The following is a 21,703-nucleotide window of genomic DNA, read 5'->3' on the forward strand; positions in this document are numbered from 1 at the left end:
CACCTTAACTCAATAGTAATAAGTACGATTTTCCTATAAAAATGTTGCCACTGACTTGCCGTTGACTGTACCAGTACCAGTTTAGTGTCATCTGCTCAATTTCTTGTGCCTGACTAAGCATGTTGTGATAGGTGCCTAAATGTACCTTTAAAAACCAGCATCTCCTAATTTCTTTTTTAATAGTGGCCAACTCTATGAAATCTTTGGAGTGGTAAAAATATAGAAGCCTGTAAAGTATCTTAAACTGAAACTGAACTAAATAAATTTGAAATTCCTGGAAGTGCAGAAAATATACCAACGGTTTTTTATGTATCAGAAGATCAGTCGATATGGCACGGGCATAGATAATCTAATAGTTGATAATGATAATCGAGTCTTACAGGCTTCTTTATTTCATTCACATCGGGTGTGTCGTTCACAATCACATTAAATGAAATGCATTAATATACTGGTTAATATATGTCGATTAATACAAACAAAGAAGAAAAATACGTAAAAATAAAAAAAATATTTTTTCAATCAAAGTAAATAGAATAAACATGTGTGAAAATTAGCACACCATATAAAAGCCAGTCATTACAAACAACTGAAATTCTCCCTTGAAAACTGACAGCTGTCAACTGGTCAAAACATTTGATACTCCTAACTTTATCTCTGCTTTACACATGATGTTGTAAATTATAAAAACGAAAAATGACTCCTGTGGTTAAACCACTGAATGGATTAGGTTATTTTTTTTACAATTCGTCATAGAATATCATAAAGTATATGCGATAGGATTTAATGTGATTGTGAACGACACACCCGATATAATATGCAAATACCATTACGTCTCAAACCTATTATAAAGCTCCAGTTTTCGGTCCTGAATTTGGTCTAAACAACGCCATGATACCTCCCCACAACAGCTGGAAGAAGCTTCCAAAAAGTTCTAGAACATAAACCAAGGGCCCTGCTTTAGGCTTACTGGGTTCCGGCTCATCCCAATCAAAGGGATCCTCTAATTCATTCCAAGTATCATTCTTAGCTTCAATCTGATCACTATAAGATGCCTGACTGGCTTTAGCTAGAACTGGTAAATAGCTTGAATATAGCGTTATTTTCTCTGGTTTTTTATCAGCTTTCTTATTGATACTATCTGGGGATAGTTCTTCGACATCTCGGTCTTTTGAAATGTCGTTGTCAAGAGGTTTGACTTCGTGTTTGTTCGTTAAGTCCTGGTCGTCTTGCAGTTCGATCTTTCCCCATGATTTCGTGCTGGTTTCTGGCTTCGTGCTATTTATGCCGAGGAACCTGGAATCATGAGAAGCATGGATTTAAACGATTTGTAGGTGCAATGGCATTAAAAGTGATTAATAAGAATTAAGTCAATCTTTTTAAAAAGAAATCAGTAATGATTGACTATGGCACTTACGGTTTTAATCTGTAATCAAAAAAATAATACAACTTAGTATCCAATCGACCCCTTTGACTTATTATTAAACTAGTCTTTGCGCAATCGTCATTTTTTAATTAGTAAAAATAATGATTGTAGAGGCTTCCTCGGCTATCTACTATAGTAATAGTTTTTTTTTTTTCATTTAATCTAGTAGTTCTTAAGAAGTCATCCACATAAACGAATTCTTCAGCTTTACGATAGTAATATTTGGTGTGTCCTAATATGGTCCATAATTTCACCTAGCTTTAAGCCTCGTCATCATCTATAGTTCGGCCATTCAGAGAATGCGTTCCTGACACGTCGCGATTGAACTGACGACGTAACTTTGCAATGGCGTTGCAGTTACGATAAAAATATTTTTGCTGGTTGTTTACCGTTTTAACAATTGAGGAGCATTAAAACAACATTATTATATCAATAATCAATGAATGTTATTACGTCGTCAGTTCAATCGCGACGTGTCAGGAACGCATTCTCTGAATGGCCGAACTATAACATTATGGCATACAAATAAATATATGAATAGTATACAACATGTAACGTAATTAACGTACACCCTCAAACACCCCAATTAGAATATTTTGTTATAATCATAATACATACACTGAATTTTTAATTTAACATGTATATGCATTGTTATTTACTAAATTAGTTATACCAATTCTTGGAGAACTTTTTGGTCATACTACTACGCACGCAAATATCGCGCCGCGCGCCGCTCGACTTGACACAACATAACGAAACTACGGAAAAAGCCGACAATACACGAAGTCTTATTACTTTGAATTACGGTCTATTTGAATTTGTTTTGACTGTACAGGGTTAATATGACAATAATTTCCGCAGTTTTAATTATTTTTGGGATAAAAAATTACCTATATTAAAAATGATATAAATCGATTCAGTAAACGATTCTGAACAAACTAATTTCAGGATGTGCGTTAATTAAGTTACATGTTGTATATTTACTTGAATATTGACGAGGTGATATAGTAGCTATATATTTAATTAATTATACAGATATAGGCGAGGTGATATAGTATATTTACTTGTATATAGGCGAGGTGATCCTCTCAGCAAGGTTATTGGCGATCTGATTGTACACGTTGAGAGGAGGGCTCGTGCCCGAAGTGGTGGGGTGCGTGGTATACACAGACACCACTGTCTCTTCCACTGGGAGGCTGGTGCATTGTTGTGTCAACTGGAACAGGGAGAAAGACCAACTTAAGATTATGACAGAAGAATTTTGTTGCAGTGGACTCTGGCTTCTAGAACTCGTTACATACACATCAGTCGTTCCTTGTCGCCGACTGCATTTACTTTTTCACTATTTCCCATATAGAGTTATAAGAGTTATATTATATGCTTTTTGTTTCTGATTAAATACTTAATGATTCCTAAAACTTCGAAGATTAGTTCAGCTCAGAAGAACTTTTAGAATCATAATCCAATACAATCATTATCAATATTGAACACCTGACGATCATTGACCAACATATCCGATAGGCTCGATATGGTGGAGTCAGGTCATTGCAATCTGTCCCTTTACCCCTGAAGAGTTTATTCAGTGGCTGATCACGTACGGCGGTCTTACAACACTCGTGATTCATATTAATATAATTATTGGAATCTTTTACACACAATCATTTAGCACTAAGGTAAGGTAATGATTAGCTATGTTATGGGTGATAACACAACTGAAAGACTATATGATCATAATGATGATGATGACATTGAACTCATATTCTTCACAATCTGAGTTTGCGATCAGTAGTCTAAAAAAGTGGTCTTAATGGTTAGATCAAAGTTCGAGTAAAACGAAATAATAACAATAATATCTTTTGACGATCTCAAAAAATCTTAATAATTTAGTAGTCAAGGCACACTCCAACTTGGCCCAGAAAGAACAAAAAAATTGCTGTCAAAAGCTTTTAACCCTAAAATGTTTACGTACATATTATACCCACGTTCGTAGGCGTTAACACATCACTATTCAAAAAAGGTAAGACGTATCAAAGATGGATATTCAGAAGTCTATAAAGGAGATATAGGAAGAAGGTTCATCTTCCAAGGTTATGGCTCTTAATTTTTTCTTTAACTCTAACTAAATGGTTTTGCCTATGTAAGAAAGAAGAAAGAAAGAAAGAAAGAAAGAAAAATTATTTATTGACACAACATACACAGAAATAAAAATAGAAATTTAAAAAAATATATAATAAGTTACAAAAGGTTGCGCCAAATAGGTCCAGTTCAGCATTATGCCAGACAGCTAGTGTCTGACGCTGGTTTTCAACTGGACCTATGAGGAGTTGCGGGTGTCAAACGATATGAAATGATTTATGCTCTAGACAGAAAAATCATAAAACTACTAAACTACTAAATAAAAAATATAAAAAAAAAGAAACCTGAATCATAATCAGAAGGATTAGTCACAAAAATAAAATAAATAAAAAAGCGGAGGTAAACATAAATAAATTCATACCGTGACTAATCGCAATCCTGAGGAAGCATCGCTCAGCGACGACTTTTTTCACACAGATGAAATGTTACAGTGTTTAACACAGTGCAATTGAACACAAATGAGCAATGATAAATTGTGACTTGTACAAACTCGTAAAATACGATTTTTTTACACAGCTGTTAGTTCTAGCAGTCCACATTGGGTGAGTATATAATTTAAAATTATTGATTATATAATAGAAATATTTGCCTTCGTCATATCAAGCTTCCGTTGCGCATCTACCAAGTACTGCCGTAAACGTCTCTTAAAGCTATCGATTGTGTTCATAACCCTAATAGGTGGTGGAATATTGTTCCACACTTTCGCTGCTGCATATCGGAAACTCCCTCTAAATGCCGTGGTTCTATGTGGCTGGATGCAAAGTTGTTTCGAGCATTGTCTTCTAGCGCATGTACGGCTGTCATTAATCCAATTCAGCTTGCCATATAAGTAAGCTGGCTGTTGGTATTTAATGACTCCAAAGAGAAGACATGCTAAATGCAGCTTACGTCTTGATTTCATTTTGAGCATGGCGTTTTTGTTGAGGAATGGCGTGACATGACCTCTTGGGGGAATCTTGTAACAGAAGCGCGCACAGGCATTTTGCACTCTCTGTATGAGTCGCTCGGTGCGAGCTAATAGACGCGGCCCGTAGACTGTGTCGCCGTAGTTTAATTTAGACAGAACAAGCGATTCGACGAGTTGTTCGCGAATCGTCTCTGACAGAAAAGGTCTGATTTTATAAAGAATTTTCAGACGATAGAAGCAGTTCTGTACCGAAGTAGCCACGTGCTTTTCGAATCGCAAACTACTGTCCATATTTAAACCAAGATTACGCGCCTCGTCTACTCGCTCAATGGGTTCACCCATCAGTTGAAGATTGAGTGTTGGTGGAAGTCTCTTCAACTGCTGCTTTGTGCCAAATACCATATATTTTGTTTTGGCCGGATTAAGAGCCAAACAATTTTCCTTTGACCAGACGGCTATTCTGTGAAGGTCTTCATTTAGGTCAGTTATAGATGTTTTATAGTCATCTGGTTCAAAAGACAAGTATAATTGTACATCGTCAGCATATATGTGGTATTTACATTTTCGGAGGCAGTTTACAATATCGGCACAGTACAGTATGAAAAGAACAGGACCCAGTATAGATCCCTGTGGCACCCCTTTATCGACCAAAGTAAGGGCTGATGTTACAGTGCTTCCGTCGCTTTTGCTAAGTTGTACATGCTGCCTCCTGTTGGTGAGGTAGCTTTCAAACCATTTTGTGGCAGCGTCATCGAACCCGTAGAATTTTAGTTTTGAGAGAAGCAGCGAAACGTTTATTGAATCAAATGCCCGGGAGAAGTCCAACAGAACCAATACTGTACACATACCCTTATCTTGAGCGGCTAGAATATTGTCCGTTACATCCAATAAAGCTGTTGCTGTACCGCGTTGTTTACGAAAACCGGACTGTAAATCAGGTAAAATGTGATTGGCTTCCAAAAAATTTGTTAGTTGCCGACAAACTACTTTTTCCAGAACTTTAGACAAACAGGGCAATATACTGATGGGCCGTAAATCTTTAACATCAACTGGGTTTGTATTCTTGGGTAGGGGCTTAACGAGGGCAATTTTCCATAGATCAGGGAAGGTGGAAGATGAGATGGAAGAGTTTATGATGTGAGTTATGGTTGATAATGTTTGTGGAAGCGTTAAATTCAACATCGTTAAGGTTATATTATCATGACCTTCAGCGTTCGACTTTAGCTTACGTATTATATGTGAGATTTGTAGCTCTGAAACCGGACACAAGGTGAAAATTGCTTCACTGTGCCTATTAGTTCTATAAAATACAAGTTTTTGAGCACTAGCCACTGGATCACCAGGAACATTTAAAAAATGACGATTTATTCTGTCTGGGTTATTTAAATGAGATGGAAGGTCTTGTCTCTCTTTAGCCGTCGAAACTGTAGATTTTAGATTCTTCCACAATAAAGTTGGATTATTAATTTTATTATTTATATTATATTTAAAATATGCCACCTTTTCGCTCCACAAGGAACTTACTACCAACGACTTTAACTGTTTGTAGTAATCCCTTTTTGTTTGCGACTTATTGACTCTATAGTTGGCTAAAGCTTGGTCCCGCAGCCTCATCATTAATTTAATATTATCTGTAATCCAGGGGTATGAGACTTCCTTGATTACGCATGTCTTGACCGGTGCATGTTTATCAAATAGCTTAATAATTAATTGATTAAAAGTATAAACCATTTCATTAACGCTGGCTAACGTAGATATACTTTCAGTGTTAAAGTTATTAAGATCAGCATTGAAGGGATCCACGCATATACTTTTAAACGGTCGATATTTACAAACGTATGGCTTAGGTTTGGTGCTCCTTATGTTAAACTCGCTAACTATAATGGAATGGCCGTTAAACGAACCGAATGCTTCCACAGATGTGCGAGTGGCCTTTAAGTCAGTACACAACAAGTCTATGAGCGTTTCGCTGTTGCCTGTAAAGTGAGTAGGGGAGGTGACCAACTGAGTGAGATCAAAGCACTTTAGAAACTCGACAATTTTTTTCGATTTGCTTTCATTTGGAACTAACATATTAACATTAAAATCACCAAGCAAAATAAAATGATCACAACCCCCCAACGTACTTATAGTATCAGTAACGGCATCTATGAAAAGATCAAGGTCGAGCCAAGGTGGTCGGTATGCTGTACCTATAGCGATCTTCATCCCGTTGATGGAGAGTGTCAGCCACATCTGTTCCACTGATTCGAACCGGGGATCGACAGCGTTAGTCCACGTTCGCGCGCTCAGTCCCCGGCGTAAATAAAAGCCAACACCCCCACCACGGCCCGAGCGCACGCTCGCTGGTCGCGGCGCGTGACGCAGACGATAGCCCGGTACTCGCGGAGCGCGCCCTTCCTCGCCCGCACGCAACCACGTCTCATTAATGGCCATTATATCGAACTGGTAGTTCTCAAAAGCTGCAATTAAGTCATCATGTCCAGTGCCAAGCGAACCCGCGTTGAGAAATCCTAACTTTAGACATTTATTTTTTCTAGTCATCACAACAACCTATTTCATTTTCCAAAGATAACATAAACACAAATGCAGTTCGAGGCGGCATTGCTACAATTTCGCAAGACAAGCGCAAACGGAATATGGATATGAAATTGCGAGAAAAGAAGCATAAATGCAATATATCGCACAAGAAACGGGTACAGTAATATAAAATAACGATGTGAGAACTACATAACTGTGATAAAACATATATCTTAAAAACAATGGAAACAATAGTACGAGTATTCTCATCACAAAGAACACGTCTTATTGAATTAAAGTGTAAAAAGTAATTCTTAAACCTAATATTACAGACTATTTTTATATTCAACACCTCAGTAACAGTACATGTAAACAAAAGTGTCAACAAACTTATTTTTGGATAAAAAAACGGTGTATATCCGCCTCCACTTTCACTTGCACCGCCGATTTACCCTCCTCTTTGCGCGCAAGTATCCGCCCATCTCTGGTCCACGCATACTTCCAACCAAAACGAGTCGCAGCCTGACGCGTCAGAGAAAACAGCTGCCTGTTAGTTTTGGTCAGGCGCTCGTTAATGTAGATGCGTCGAGATTCCCCGGGCACTTGGATGTCTTGCGTGCATAGATTACGGCGTACTCGCGCTGCGCTTAGAATACTGTCGCGTGTTACGCGCCTGGCGAATCGGGCAACAATAATCCGCGGGTGGGCAGCAGTGGGTCCCTCTTCTTCAGTGCGGTTTCGCAGCACATTACCCACGCGCCTGACGAACGCCACGTCCCGGTCATCGAGTTGCACTCCCAGCTTAACTGCAAGGATGCTCAGCAACTGGCTTGGGTTTTCCCCTTTCGTCTCGGTAACACCAGACACCTGGACATCATTAAGCAGCGTCTCCTGGTCCCGTTCATTAAGCTGCAACTTTAGGTCCCCAACTGTATTCTCCAGCTCCGTAAGCCGAGGGGAAACTGACTGCTCGTACTTATTTTCCACTATGGCAACTCGACCTTCCAGGGCGTCAACTCTGCCCATCAGTTCAGCTCGAAACTCGCGTACTTCATGTCTCAGTGCGCTGACTTCGCCGCGGAGGCAGCGGATCTCCATAGCAAGGCTGACCTCTACTGTTTCCTCAACGCACGTAGCGCTTGAGGATGGTGTGCTAGCTGTTTCCAGAACACATACTTCCTTTTGCTCTGCCATAGACCGCTCGACCACCTGTATCCCTGCCTCAGCCGGCGGCGAGGGGCAGATCTCTATGCCTTTAACAGGCGTTTGCGAGTTGTCCGCTCGTGGCTGTTTAGCTTTACAGCCTGGGCACATCCAGTTCGGAGAGATGTTCGCGGATGCAGGTAAATTAACGCAAATGCGGTGAAATGACGCAGAGCATTTGTTGCACTTAACAGTGTCACGCACTGCGGTAAATTTACCGCAAGCTCCACAGTTTGGCATTTTGTATAAGAAAAAACAAAAACAAACCAAACACAAAAAAAAAAAAGTTTGGATGTCCGGACTCGAACTCGCGACTTATCGCTCACTTAGTATCGACAGTTTCCACTACGCCACTTCGCTACTGTCGAGTTGTGTGAAAAAGATGTTCTATCTGTACAGAGGAGTATTATTTATTATAGTGATGTGGGTGTCATAAAAATGTTCACGTTGAATGACACTGCACTTGCACTTTATGGATCACTTTTTCGAGATTGTTATTTGTAATTTCCACTGTAAGTACTTAGTGAATGTACATGATATATATTGATATGTATTTTACCAACTACATTGCGCCATTGGTATTACCTGCACTTTGTGAGAACTACTTCGCACCCCCGGTTAAAAATATCTTTGTCTTCCTCGGTGAATGGTCTATCTAACAACGACATAATATTTCAAATCACAATTTACCTGATTTTAGCGCGCTTAGCAAATAAACCTAAAAATTCTTCAACTTTATAATATTTGTCTTCTTATTGGGTATCGTTTTAGAAGGTATATATTCACCTTTTAAATCACAAATCAGGCCTGTACCTCCCAGCTCTTTTTCCTAACAATAAAAATATGACAATACAATTGGTCCTTCTGTCCTACATGCTCAGGACCTATACTCATGCGATCTCACGTACAAACGATAAAACAACAAAATAGTTGGTGCCAAAGGTGAATGCTAAACACCTTTATAGTTTCTTAGTTCCTTTTGAACTAACGCTTTTGGTTCCGATCCTTGAATACGTAAACATGTGGGGTCGATTGTACCCACCAGACAGTTTCGTAGTGTTGTAAATTGAGTTTCGTCTTTTGTCTTTAAAGAACTGTGTATTGGGTTATTTGTTAGAGGAATATTTAAAGGACTTTTAAAGATCTTTTAAAAAAGACACAATAATTTTATAAGTAATCTAAATTGTTTAGAGTATCTACATAATGTTTTTTGTAACCCGAAAGGCTTCAAAACTACTGAATCATTTCGAAAAATTCTTTCACAGTTGGAAAATTACACCTTTTACCATAACCATTTTTCTCTGACCAAGTTTAACTGCCAAATTTTTCTTCTTAATTCACTTAAAGAATATAAATATTTTTATAAAGATAAATACAAATCGTATAGGATCTTAATGTATGTAATTACTTTAAGAAAGTGCAGTTGAACTTTCAAAAAACCCTTGTTCGACTTACATATACAGAGAAAGTAGCCCATTTCTACCCAAAATGGTCATCGACACAAAAATTAAAAACTGCATTATTTATATGCATATTGTTACTTCTCATTTATTTATTTTACTACCCATTTTCAACATTTTCAAAGATTGAATACAAAGGCACAGGGTCCAAGGTACCGGTGGTTAGGGTCCCAGAGACAGAAACCTCCTCACAATACGCGCCGTATCAAGGAGTACTGCCTTCTGAATCAGTCCCTTGATCCAGCGGCCTAACGAGAGCCTCATGAGGTGTTGGTTGAGGCTCTTATTTCTTTTTAATGTGCATATCAATATTTTAAAAAAATATTTAAAGGACTTGACCTATTACGTGTACACGGTTGACCCCACCCATCAGTTTTCCGACCGCATCGCGTTACTTAACGTGATCTAACCAGCACCAATGCATCCTTGTGGTCAATGCTATGCGCACGCGCATGCGCGTCACGTACAGACAATGGCACATTTTGTATTGGGATTAGCCGGTCCTTTTGTACTGCTGGTCCTTCGAGAATGAAGTGGTATTAATATTTCTTTTGTTTTTCTTGTTTCCTTGTTGGAATTTTTAATTAAACTGTAGGTATTATTTATTTATTTAAGGAGAAGAGAAAAGTGTTGTTGTTTTTCAAAATACATCATCTTCTGTCTAGCCATTTCCCAGTCTAACTGGATGCGGCTGAGTACCAGTGTTTTACAAGGAGCGACTGTCTTTTTGACAAACCAGTTAACTGGGCATCCCGAAAGAACTTGTAAAGACTGATTTAAAAATAAACAACTCTTTAAAATGTGTATATTTTTTCATTAGGTTGCACTTAATTCTGTACTTACAGATACTGTAATAAATTAGCTAAGATTATTTTAACTTAAATTAACAACTCCCAAACGCAACGAGTTTCACATAAATTATTATAATTAACAAATTACCATTCAAAAGTTATTACCATTCTACTAAATAGTTCTTTAATTGTTTTGAGCCCTTTAAGGCCCTCCAAAATAATTATTACGTCATCTAACGATTATTGTCTTATCCATTGTTTAAGTGTACTATAAAATGTAACAAATTAGTAGATATTAATTGATCTGATTGACGCATGATGGTATGACGTGGAGACTTTCTAAAATGGTAAGTATATTGGGTCGTTACAATAGAAATAATTGTGGTCACCATTTTAGGACTTGTGATTTTTTCATTGGAACACTTTTTCCTCCTGTGACTTCTTGGTGACTCAAGTCACTAACGGAAACATGTTGGATGGTCTTTGAAAATATTTTATATTGTTTAAAAATGTATAAATATAGTGTTTAAGAGTTGTGTGAAGAAAATTCTGATAATGTTTTTTTGAAATCTTGACTAAAATCAATGATGACAATAAATCAATAAGGAAGTATCAATTTTTTTATTTTGAACATAACGAAATGAATGGCATACTTACCTACCTCTACGATGATGGTGATATAAGTACTTAGTGTGTGTAGTGAGTGCAATTATATGACAAAATGAATAATCTATACTAATATTATAAAGAGAAAAACTTTGTTTGTTTGTTTGCTTGGTTGTGATGAATAGGCTCAAAAACTACTGGACCGTTTTCATAAATTCTTTCACCATTCGAAAGCTACATTATCCACGAGTAACATAGGCTATATTTTATCCCGGTACGGGCAGTAGTTACCACGGGGCGCGGTTAAAACCACGGGAAAACGGCTAGTTTGTAATATAGGTAACCAGCTGATTGTAAGGAAAAAGTGAAGATTCAATGACCTCAAAATTTTAAGGGACCTTGTTAAAACTTTACACTTTTCCTTACTATTACAAGAAGTATCGTTTTAAGCTATTGAGAGAAAATTATACCTAGTGATTTTTTACGTTAGTAAAAAATTCAGATGAAAAGTTTTTTATGGCGAAAAATACTACAAAAGGGACGGATATAGGTAGGTACAGTTTTTATTGCAAAATTAAAAATGTTCGATGAAAGAAGACGGATCACAGTCCATACAAAATTGCCCCACGTCCTATAACAATGTGACGTATCTCAAAAAAAAGATAAAAATGTTTAAAAAAATATAGCATACTCTCTAATTCTTTTTTTTTACACCTTCATACGAAAAAAATGCTTTAAAAATTGTTCAGGCGCTGTTATGAAAACATCGTTAATAGGACTATTTATGGGCTATTTTATTAAATTATTTATTTGTTTGATAGGGTATACCTCACAGGTGGTCCCATAATCATCAGGTCAGGATCTGATGATGGAAACCCTGAGAAATCCAGGGCAACTTTTTAAAGTTGCAGCCATGCGCGGGATAAAAACGTGACTATAAGGTGTATGTCTTATAACACTATGTAACAGTGAAGATTTGGAGCTGTCCTGATGATGGAGACGAAAAAAGGTCCAGGGAACTCGACAACTGAATATGTAAACTACCTCGTGATTGGGCTTATATTATTTGTATTGAATAAACCTTTGCAACAGTGAAGGTTTGGAGCTGATCCGATGATGGAGACCAGAGAAAGTCGAGGGAACTCGACAACTGAATATGTGAACTACCTCAAGAGTCGGTGTCTAATGGATGTACCTAAGCCGATGCTCCAAAGAATAGTTTTTTTTTTTTTGCTTTTCAGTGTTTTTGGGAGTCGGTTTTATTTTATTGTAAAAAGTTTTTTTTTTTTCTCTTTTCAGTGACAAGCACAGTTGTCACTATCCACATAAGTGGAAAGTTCTCATTAATACGAATAATATAAGCCCAAACACGAGGTAGTTCACATATTCAGTTGTCGAGTTCCCTCGACTTTCTCTGGTCTCCATCATCAAGTCAGATGTAAACCTTCACTGTTGCAAAGTCCTATTCAATACAAATAATATAAGCCCAAACACGAGGTAGTTTACGTATTCAGTTGTCGAGTTCCCTCGACCTTCGTTCGTCTCCATCATCAGGTCAGCTCCAAACCTTCACTGTTGCATATTGTTATAAGATATACACCTTATAGTCACGTTTTTATCCCGCGCATGCCTGCAACTTTAAAAAGTTGCCCTGGATTTCTCAGGGTTTCCATCATCAGATCCTGACCTGATGATTATGGGACCACCTGTGAGGTATACCCTATCAAACAAATAAATAATTTAATAAAATAGCCCATAAATAGTCCTATTAACGATGTTTTCATAACAGCGCCTGAACAATTTTTAAAGCATTTTTTTCGTATGAAGGTGTAAAAAAAAAGAATTAGAGAGTATGCTATATTTTTTTAAACATTTTTATCTTTTTTTTGAGATACGTCACATTGTTATAGGACGTGGGGCAATTTTGATCCATCTTCTTTACATTTGATAAGCTATATTAGTCTGGGTCAATGAATTGCAAGTGAAACACGTTTATTATCAAAAATGAATAATTTAGGCATTTTTAGAAGGTAAGGTAAACGTACCAATACTCGTCGGATTTCGGAAATCGCCGACTTTGAAACGCTACTGTGTGTTAAATATTCAATAGAAAATGAAATTTTTTGCATGACGTGATAGAGTATTTATTCGTTATTCTAAGTAACTAATGTTTTTTTAATCATTTTCATGGGTTTATGTAGTTATTAAGGCAAAAGTAAAAAAAGGGCGATTTGTACCAATAGTCGTCTGATTTGTACGGATACTCGTCAAATATTCCCAGTACTCGTCAACTTTTAATGCGAATGTAAACTCTCTGCTCTTGAACATAAAGTTCAAGTTATGTACATTTTTTTTGTGCTTGAATTTGTTAAGCATACTTATACCTTTGAAACATTACATTATGGCATGGTAAGGTACGGTATTCAATAAAACAGATACATAGTTGCATTTTAATTTATATTCCTATCTATCAGACGCTTGGAATCACAAAATCAGTCTATAAAATATATTTCGTAATCAATCATATAACCATGCAGTCATGTGCATATGTAGCACGAGTAAAATTGTTACTATTAAAATTGTAAAGTAAAATAATTAGTTTTCACAAAAAATAAAAGCCTCAAAAAAAAAACATTTATATAGCTTTCCGCGAAATAATTACTAACATTCATAAATATGTAGGTAAGGTTGTCATTCATCAAAACTTATGAATTGCTTAGCGCATGCTAAGTACGATTTGAAAAAATCTCTATAGACAGTTCAAAAAAAATTGTTTTAAAGGTATGAAACAAAATTCTGATTACAACTAAGCGTTCAAACCCAATAATAATAATATCTAATAAGCCCCGCAGGGCATCTGACTCGGATGACGGGGAGTAGCGACCCCGCGGGGCTATATATACCGAGTGCTCCAGGGAGAGTATACTGTCCCCCCCTCCGGCAGGCCGGAGTGAAGCATGACGGGGGATAGGTCTCTCGCCTCTTGGCTTGCCTTCGTTGGTCGACCAGAGTGGAGTCGCTAGAGCAGGTTTAGCAGCCCTGCTCGGAGGGTAGGTGCCTCGTGGTAAGTGGCGAGTGGGCCGGTGATGCTGGACCCACAGGTAGCGCGTGATCTGCGTTTAAAGTCCGCCGAGGTATCCTCACCCTTCAGCCGCTCATGTACCTGTTGCCCTCTTGTTGCGATTTAGCGACTGATTCCCGGGGGCCCAGTAAGTGAGGTGGCGAGTCTCCACCTGCCTTTTTACATGTATTTAATACATTGTCATCGGCAGGTGCCATAGTTCCCGTAGTTTCCCCATTCCTAGTCCATTAGCATCCCATCACAATAAAGGGCTTAAGCGTGTTGGCTTCGACCCCACGTTCGCCTTCCAAAAATCCGGGACTCTGTAGTCCCGAGGTCTGGAAGAGATATCTAATAATAATCTTAATTAGCCCCGCAGGACATCTGAGGCGGATGACGGGGAGTAGCGACCCCGCGGGGCTATATATACCGAGTACTCCAGAGAGAGTATACTGTCCCTGTCCTGCTTCACTCCTGCTGGCCGGAGTGATGCATGACGGGGGATAGGTCTCCCGCCTCTGGCTTGCCTTCATTGGCCGTCCAGAGTGGAGTCGCTAGAGCAGGGTTAGTAGCCTGGCTCGGAGGGTAGGTGCCTCGTGGTAAGTGACGATTGGGCCGGTGATGCTGGACACACAGGGAGCGCGTGATCTGCGTTTAAAGTCCGCCGAGGTATCCTCACCCTTCAGCCGCTCATGTATTGCCCTCTTGTTGCTATTCAGTGACTGATTCCCGGGGGCCTAGTAAGTGAGCTGGCGAGCCTCCACTTGCCTTTTAACAATTATTTTATACATTGTCATCGGCAGGTGCCATAGTTCCTATAGTTTTCTATATCCTAATCCACTAACATCCCAACGCAATAGCCCAAGTAGTTTTCCTCCATAGTTAGCAATAGTTTAGCACAGAACCGGGGATTGTCCTTGGGTTCATTTCTATAGTTTACTATAGCTTTCCGCTCGCGGTTTCACCCGCGTCCCGAGATAACTGCTTCCCGTAGCCGGATGGTGACAAAAACAATCCTATGTCCTTCCTCCTGGCTCTAAACTACCTCCTGGCTCCTTGCCAATTTTCAGCTAAATCGGTTCAGCCGTTCTTGAGTTATAAGTGGAGTAACTAACACGACTTTATTTTATATATATAGATGTATACAGGGATAATCGTCGGTTTTGTGTCACTATTTCATTAAAGTTGTCTCAAAAGGGCGTTTTAAATTTTCTTGCTGCATCTGATGTTGTGGCCCCTTGATTTACTGCTTCTATGACTTATAAAAGGCCCTCTTGCTTCTAGTGTCTTTCAGTCATGATCTGCTATTAAAATTACGACCATGCAATCACTAGGTACATACAATTTTAAATAAAAAATCTTACTTAAGATTACTCTTTACCCATCGATATCGAATACGACAAGCAAAGAAGTGACAGGGATGGAAGCTATGTCATCTTAGTTTTAAAACTGATTTTATTATTTTTTCGTAAAGACTAGTTGAATGACATAATTTTTATACCGGCGCTATTAAGGCACGTTAGGGAGACGCGGTACAATACGCGTGACGACATGCAGTTCTTTCAAACATTTTACATTCAAACATAGTGTAAGAACAGTCAATTTTTGCTTGCCACAAATTGAAATCTTGTATTTCAGTAGTAGAAACAAAGGCTAGTGGAAGTTGTACCCAAAGCGGTAGATATGTACCTATTTCGTGTCCTTAATCGAATGGCGGAGGCCTACAGCGGCCAATATTTACCTAAAAAAAACACTTGTAGAAAGTGCATACTCAAAGAAAACAGGGGATTTAGCCATTAAGAAACATATTAATTGAATCGAATAACATGACTGTGTACGTACATCTAGAACCAGCAGAGTAAAATTTACCCCTAAGAAAAAGCTTAAAAGAAACGCAGTTTTATCAACACATGTAGTCTAAACCTTAAATATATTTGTTCTAGAGAGTTAACAATTTTGTAAAAGTCCCGATATTAGCTATTTATTCGCATTTTGTACTGTAAAACACAAAATATCCTCATTGTGACGACTTTAGGTGCAACTTTTGAGCATGTCCCAGTAGTCGTCAAAATAATTCTAAAATTGACGGGTTTTGGGTCAAATGGGAGTTTTAAAGTACCAATACATGTCACATTAAAAAAATATATCTTCTATGTTAAAAGTATTCCAAATTGCATATTACATCCATAGCAAATAAACTTAACTATCTAATTAAACAAAGAAACATACCACAGACCCCACTGGAGTTATGTAAATCAAAAGACAAAACCACGTGCTGAGTTTCACTTTTGACAGCTGAACTCCACGAAAAAACTTTTTTGTTAGGGCACACACGTTTCGAATAACATATCTTAGACGCCATGACTGTTAAAACCCCGTATAGTCATTTCAATTGTGCAATATATTATCAACAATATGTTGACATATAAACCGGCCCATTTTAAGTTCAGTAGAAATAATAAATAAAAGTTTTTAGATTAATTGACGACTATTGGGGCATGACGACTTCACCCGCGTTTACCTTATCCGTTTTCACACAAGAAATGTCACTCAGTAAAAACAAAACTGAAATTCTGTATAACAGGTTCCGGCTTTAAATCCTACTAATATTATAAATGTGAAAGTTTGTGAGAATGTATGTTTGTTATGATTGCTTAAATGCTAATTAGTAGTTAGTTAAATAAATATAAATAATGACAGGAATACATACACCAGAAATACCTAGAAAGTGTAAAGTGTTTAATCAATAGACCATAGGAATGTGAAAAACTCATGCTTGTACTATATTATAGAAAAAATGTTTAGAATAATCAAGAAATAATATTTTTACAATTACATATACAAATATGGGAATGTTTTATCTATTGTTTTAACTAGATTACATTAATACTTGTATCTCTAGATATCTATTGAAATATTTTCAATTGCAAACGTCTGTTCTGAGAATATTTGATTTTTCCATAAAATGGAAATGCCATTAAACCAACACAGTTGTATCCCGTGGTATCCACGGTCACCGTGACATACTGAGGAAACCACTTCCCGTTCCTGGAGAAAAAGTAGCTTATTTCCATTCTCTAAGTCTATACATACACTATCTTTTGCATTATTTTGGCATTAACAAATGTATTGCTAAATCAATTCTTTGTTATCTGATAATGACCAATCAAGTCTCAATACTCATTACTGTTATTGCATTCCATGTCCATTTAAAAGGTGTTACATAGTATATTATAATATAGTATGAACGTATGTATGGACCCTGCAAGGCACCTAGTGAATCAATTCCTCAGATCTTCTGTTCTGTTTACTCTTTTGGAAAAGTCAAGGGTATTGCTTTTATGTTTGAATGGAGGTCATAAAATCTAAGCGCTTATTGTAGCGACAGAAACCTGGCAAGAGAGAGGCCGCGGATTCTCACCCTGCCTGTTGCAATTTTGGCATACACCCAACTCTTGGTTTTTGGAACACACAAAATAAAATAAAAACAATGACAAGTTTTGAGGTTTAAAAGTCAAAGGTGAACATATATATATTTTTTTTAATTATAACAATGACTGGCGAACCAGTCAAACAAGAAGTAATTTTCACGGAAATTCCTGTTAAGGGTAAGAACATAAGTTTTCTTTTAACCGAACCATAACGTTTGAGCAATCCGTAACTTTGGGCTTTAAATTGTTCCAATATTTTAAGTTCGAAAGTGGGTACTTCTGTCTCTCTGACGGACTTTCATGCCTAAATAGATTTAAATATACACAGATAGCACAAGAAAGGATACGTGCCACTTTTTATTTGGGTGTTGGTAGGAAGCACTTACGAGTAGTTCCCCAGGGATTTTCGTGGTCCATATACTCATGTTTTTCTTCCTATTGATAGACGATATAATCATCTGGTTTCCCTATTAGCCATCGAGGCCAAGTTCCATGTTTTGTATATTTAATTTATGTCACACAGACAAATATTATGGACTGGAGAACAAGGTGTTTGCTAATGAGCTATTTTGAACAAAGACGACCTAGACATAGGTAGAAATCTAGAATTAGATAAAAGGTAGTCTTAAATAGTATAATAGTTGCTTTGGATAATAATAATCTATAATAATCTATACTTAATGTTATAAAGAGGAAAAATTTGTTTGCATCTTTGTAATGGATAAACTCAAAAACTGCTGGACCAAATTAAAAAAATATTTCACCATTGGAAAGCTACACTCTGCCCGAGTATCGTAGGGTATATTTCATCCCTGTACTTGCAGTAGTTCCTACGGGACGCGGGTATGTTAAATATAAGAAAATATTATCAAATATTTCGTATCTTTGATAAATAACAGCTACATACACCATTTATTGAGGAAGGCTGTAGGCTTTTTACCCAAATGAGTGATAGTGGTAAATAATTTTCATCATTCAGTAATAAGGGTCCATATTTATGTCAACCATTTTATATTTTTCACCTTATATACTTATATGACTTATGTAATGCAATAAACGATTTAAATATGTATGAGAAAATTACAAGAAATATTGTTCTCCTTAAATCTATCCATCTCAAATGCATCTATTTTGTTTGTAATACTTGGATATTTTAAGTTTTTTTCACTGTCACGTTGTACGAGTTTGTCGGTCAATGGCGCACTCAGTTTTTCTTTTGTTACTATTGAGGAGTATTGACCTATGAAATAATAGTTTTAACCGTAACAAAGTTAAAAAGAGCAAAATATTCGGTCTTCATGTTGTGATGGTAATATTTTTCTATGAACCATCTATTTATTTTTCTATTTGGGGTTTGCGCAACATGTTTTCTCATTCCATACATACTCTTCTATCTGCCGTCATCTCACAAACATTTTACTACAAACCATGTAACAATTCCCAGTGTCAATATGAATATAGTCCAAAGTTTTAATGATGATAACCTCGGAAAATGGAATATCCAAAATTGAAATAATAATTATTAAGTACTTGACAATTTTAATGGTCTCTGCACACAGCGGGCGCGGCGCGGCGGGACGGGACGGCGACGCGACACTGAGCAGTTGTACTAGATATTACGGACGACATCACACAGAGCCGTCCCGCTCGGCGCGACGCGACGCGACGACTAGTACATTGTGTCGCGTCGCCGTCCCGTCCCGCCGCGCCACGCCCGCTGTGTGCAGAGACCTTAAAATTGAACCGGCCGGCAGTTTCTAAGATGAGCGCTCTCAGTCAAACAAACTCTTCAGCTATATTAATATATAAATATAGATTTATAATAACTTGTTCATAATTAAGGAGGTCTGTACTGGTATACTACAGAACCTTGGAGTTTCGGAACTGATATGAAGATTACAAGAACAATAGTTTGAAAGCGGATATGACCAGACGAAAATGAATTTCCGTTTATAAATAAGAACAAAATAACTATTTGTTGTTAATTATTATTAATTAATAATCTATGTTAGTGCTATAGGATAGTAAACAATAGATAGGTATTTGAAAAGCGCATATAGGTATGTCCTATATGTATATTATAACGGGAAAAAAACAAAAGACAGATTGTCATGAGCAGTCGGTAGGTATGTATGGTTAGTTGCTTTATTGTTGGTAAAATTACGTTTAATTTACAAATAATCGAGTTTAAAAAAACATCTGTAGATATTATATTTTTTGTCATTTTCTTTACCGAGAAATAATCAGTATCGAGAAGTATTCACATAAAGTGATCATAATGTTGATGATACCTTGCCATTTAACGAAACGGGCAAAATTGATTTCAACTGTAAAATTGTTTGCGATTATTTTCTTTTAAAAAAAATAGACACGATAAATCAGTATTGTATCTATGATGTCACAATTGATCGGAATGAGTTTTTATATGCATCAGTAGCTCATCATCATCATCTGGCTAGCCTTTTCCCAACTATGTTGGGGTCGGCTTCCAGTCTAACTCGATGCAGCTAAGTACCAGTGTGCCGACTGCCTACCTGTCCTCCTCAACCCAATACCCCTTGGTAAGGCCGGCTATACAAATGTTATTCGTGGGATAGTGCCTAGTAATATTTCATTATGAGGCTGTGTAGTCCAAAATGATTTGACTGTACAACTGACTTTATTGTGATTGTAGATAGATAACTGTGTTGCCAAATGTTGAGGAGTTTGTTCAAGTAACAATAGTGTTTATATAAAAGTTAGCTAATGTTCTCGCCAACTTAATCACAATAAACTTAAGCATCTGTTCTCAGTTTGGCAAAGGTATATCTACCTCTGTATTTTTTCAATTGTCAAAAATTGTTTAAAGGTCATGGACAAAATGAATTTCAGGACTGTAACACACCTTATGATCTATAGCCGAAACACAACCCGAGAAACGAACCCATTTCAAAATACAGTGTAATTAGTCTCACATTTCATACTTTTTTTTCCAAATTAATAAAAAAAAAAAAAAAAAAAGCTCTTACCAAAATAACAGCAAAAGACAACAATATCAAAAAATTCCTCATGATTTGGTAAACCGGAATGTTTTTCTCAAAAACGTCCACTCCTTACTCCGTCTGATACGAAACAGCCGATAAAGGCGGGTGACTCTCGCGCACATTGAACCACAAGTGCTTGGATGCGCCCGCGCCGATCTTCTCGGTACGCTAGTAGGGCGACCATGCTGCCGAACAATTTGGGACCTCTCTAGGACACGCGTTAGGTCATTTTGTAACAGGATAAATTTGGGCTCTGAGCAGCATACGTATGGTTTTTTTTCGGTAATGGGTATTTAAATACGTGGTGTGATTTAATTTGATTGGTGTATTTTTGATTACACTGATTACATTTTGATGAAAATGACTGTTTAATGAAATACCGAGTTGGTTTGAGTGTTAATCAAGGAACCATTTAATATAAAAAAAAAAGATTTTCACAGGCGAATGTTGCCATTTGCAGACAGTATTTTTAAAGTTCAAGGTTCTTTTTAATAATATAGGTACTGTTCTTACTCTTCAAGTGGCGATAAAATCAAAATACAATGCCTCTCACTTTTTTCTACATTTTTTTTTGTCAGCCACATATTGATCACGCCCAAATATATTAAAACCGACTTCCAAAAGAAAGACAAAAACTCTCTTTTCTGTGTTCGGAAACATTTTTTTATAGTTATTTAATGACTTCACCAATAGATGGGCATGTCCGATACTCCCAAACTCATGGTCACCGCAGTAGGCCGCGACCCTGCCGGCCCGTGCGCAGCGAACCAATTGGATTCATTGCTCATTGACAACATTATGCTATCGATCTCATATTATTTTATCAATTAGAGGACGTCTTCCTAGGTTTGATGTTCCAGAGAAGCTAGGAGTTTTGGGAGCTTAATTTTTTTTTAAGAACTCATAATTTTCATCTAAATGTCGTGGTGGCCTAGTGGGTAAAGTACCAACCTCTCGAGTATGGGTCGATTCCGGGTTAGGCAAGTATGAATGCAACATTTCTAAGTTAGTATGCACTTTCAAAGTATATATCTTGGACACCAATGACTGTGTTTCGGATGGCGCGTTAAACTGTAGGTGCCGGCTGTACCTTCGGCAGTCGTTACAGGTAGTCAGAAGCCAGTAAGTCTGACAACCAGTCT

General features: G+C 37.3%; 1 protein-coding gene across 1 annotated transcript; it reads right to left on the bottom strand.

The window, feature by feature from the left end:
• Window positions 1-768: 768 nt before the first annotated feature.
• Window positions 769-20,680, bottom strand: LOC124639693. Its single transcript, XM_047177139.1, has 3 exons — window positions 20,547-20,680; window positions 2,488-2,639; window positions 769-1,293 (listed from the first exon to the last, which is right to left on the bottom strand). Exons 1-3 carry the CDS (start codon window positions 20,586-20,588, stop codon window positions 843-845), a joined length of 645 nt encoding a protein of 214 aa, XP_047033095.1. The 5' UTR covers window positions 20,589-20,680; the 3' UTR covers window positions 769-842.
• Window positions 20,681-21,703: the final 1,023 nt, after the last annotated feature.

Source organism: Helicoverpa zea, chromosome 19, assembly GCF_022581195.2.
Source record: "Helicoverpa zea isolate HzStark_Cry1AcR chromosome 19, ilHelZeax1.1, whole genome shotgun sequence".
In the NCBI taxonomy this organism is placed as follows: Eukaryota; Metazoa; Arthropoda; class Insecta; order Lepidoptera; family Noctuidae; genus Helicoverpa; species Helicoverpa zea.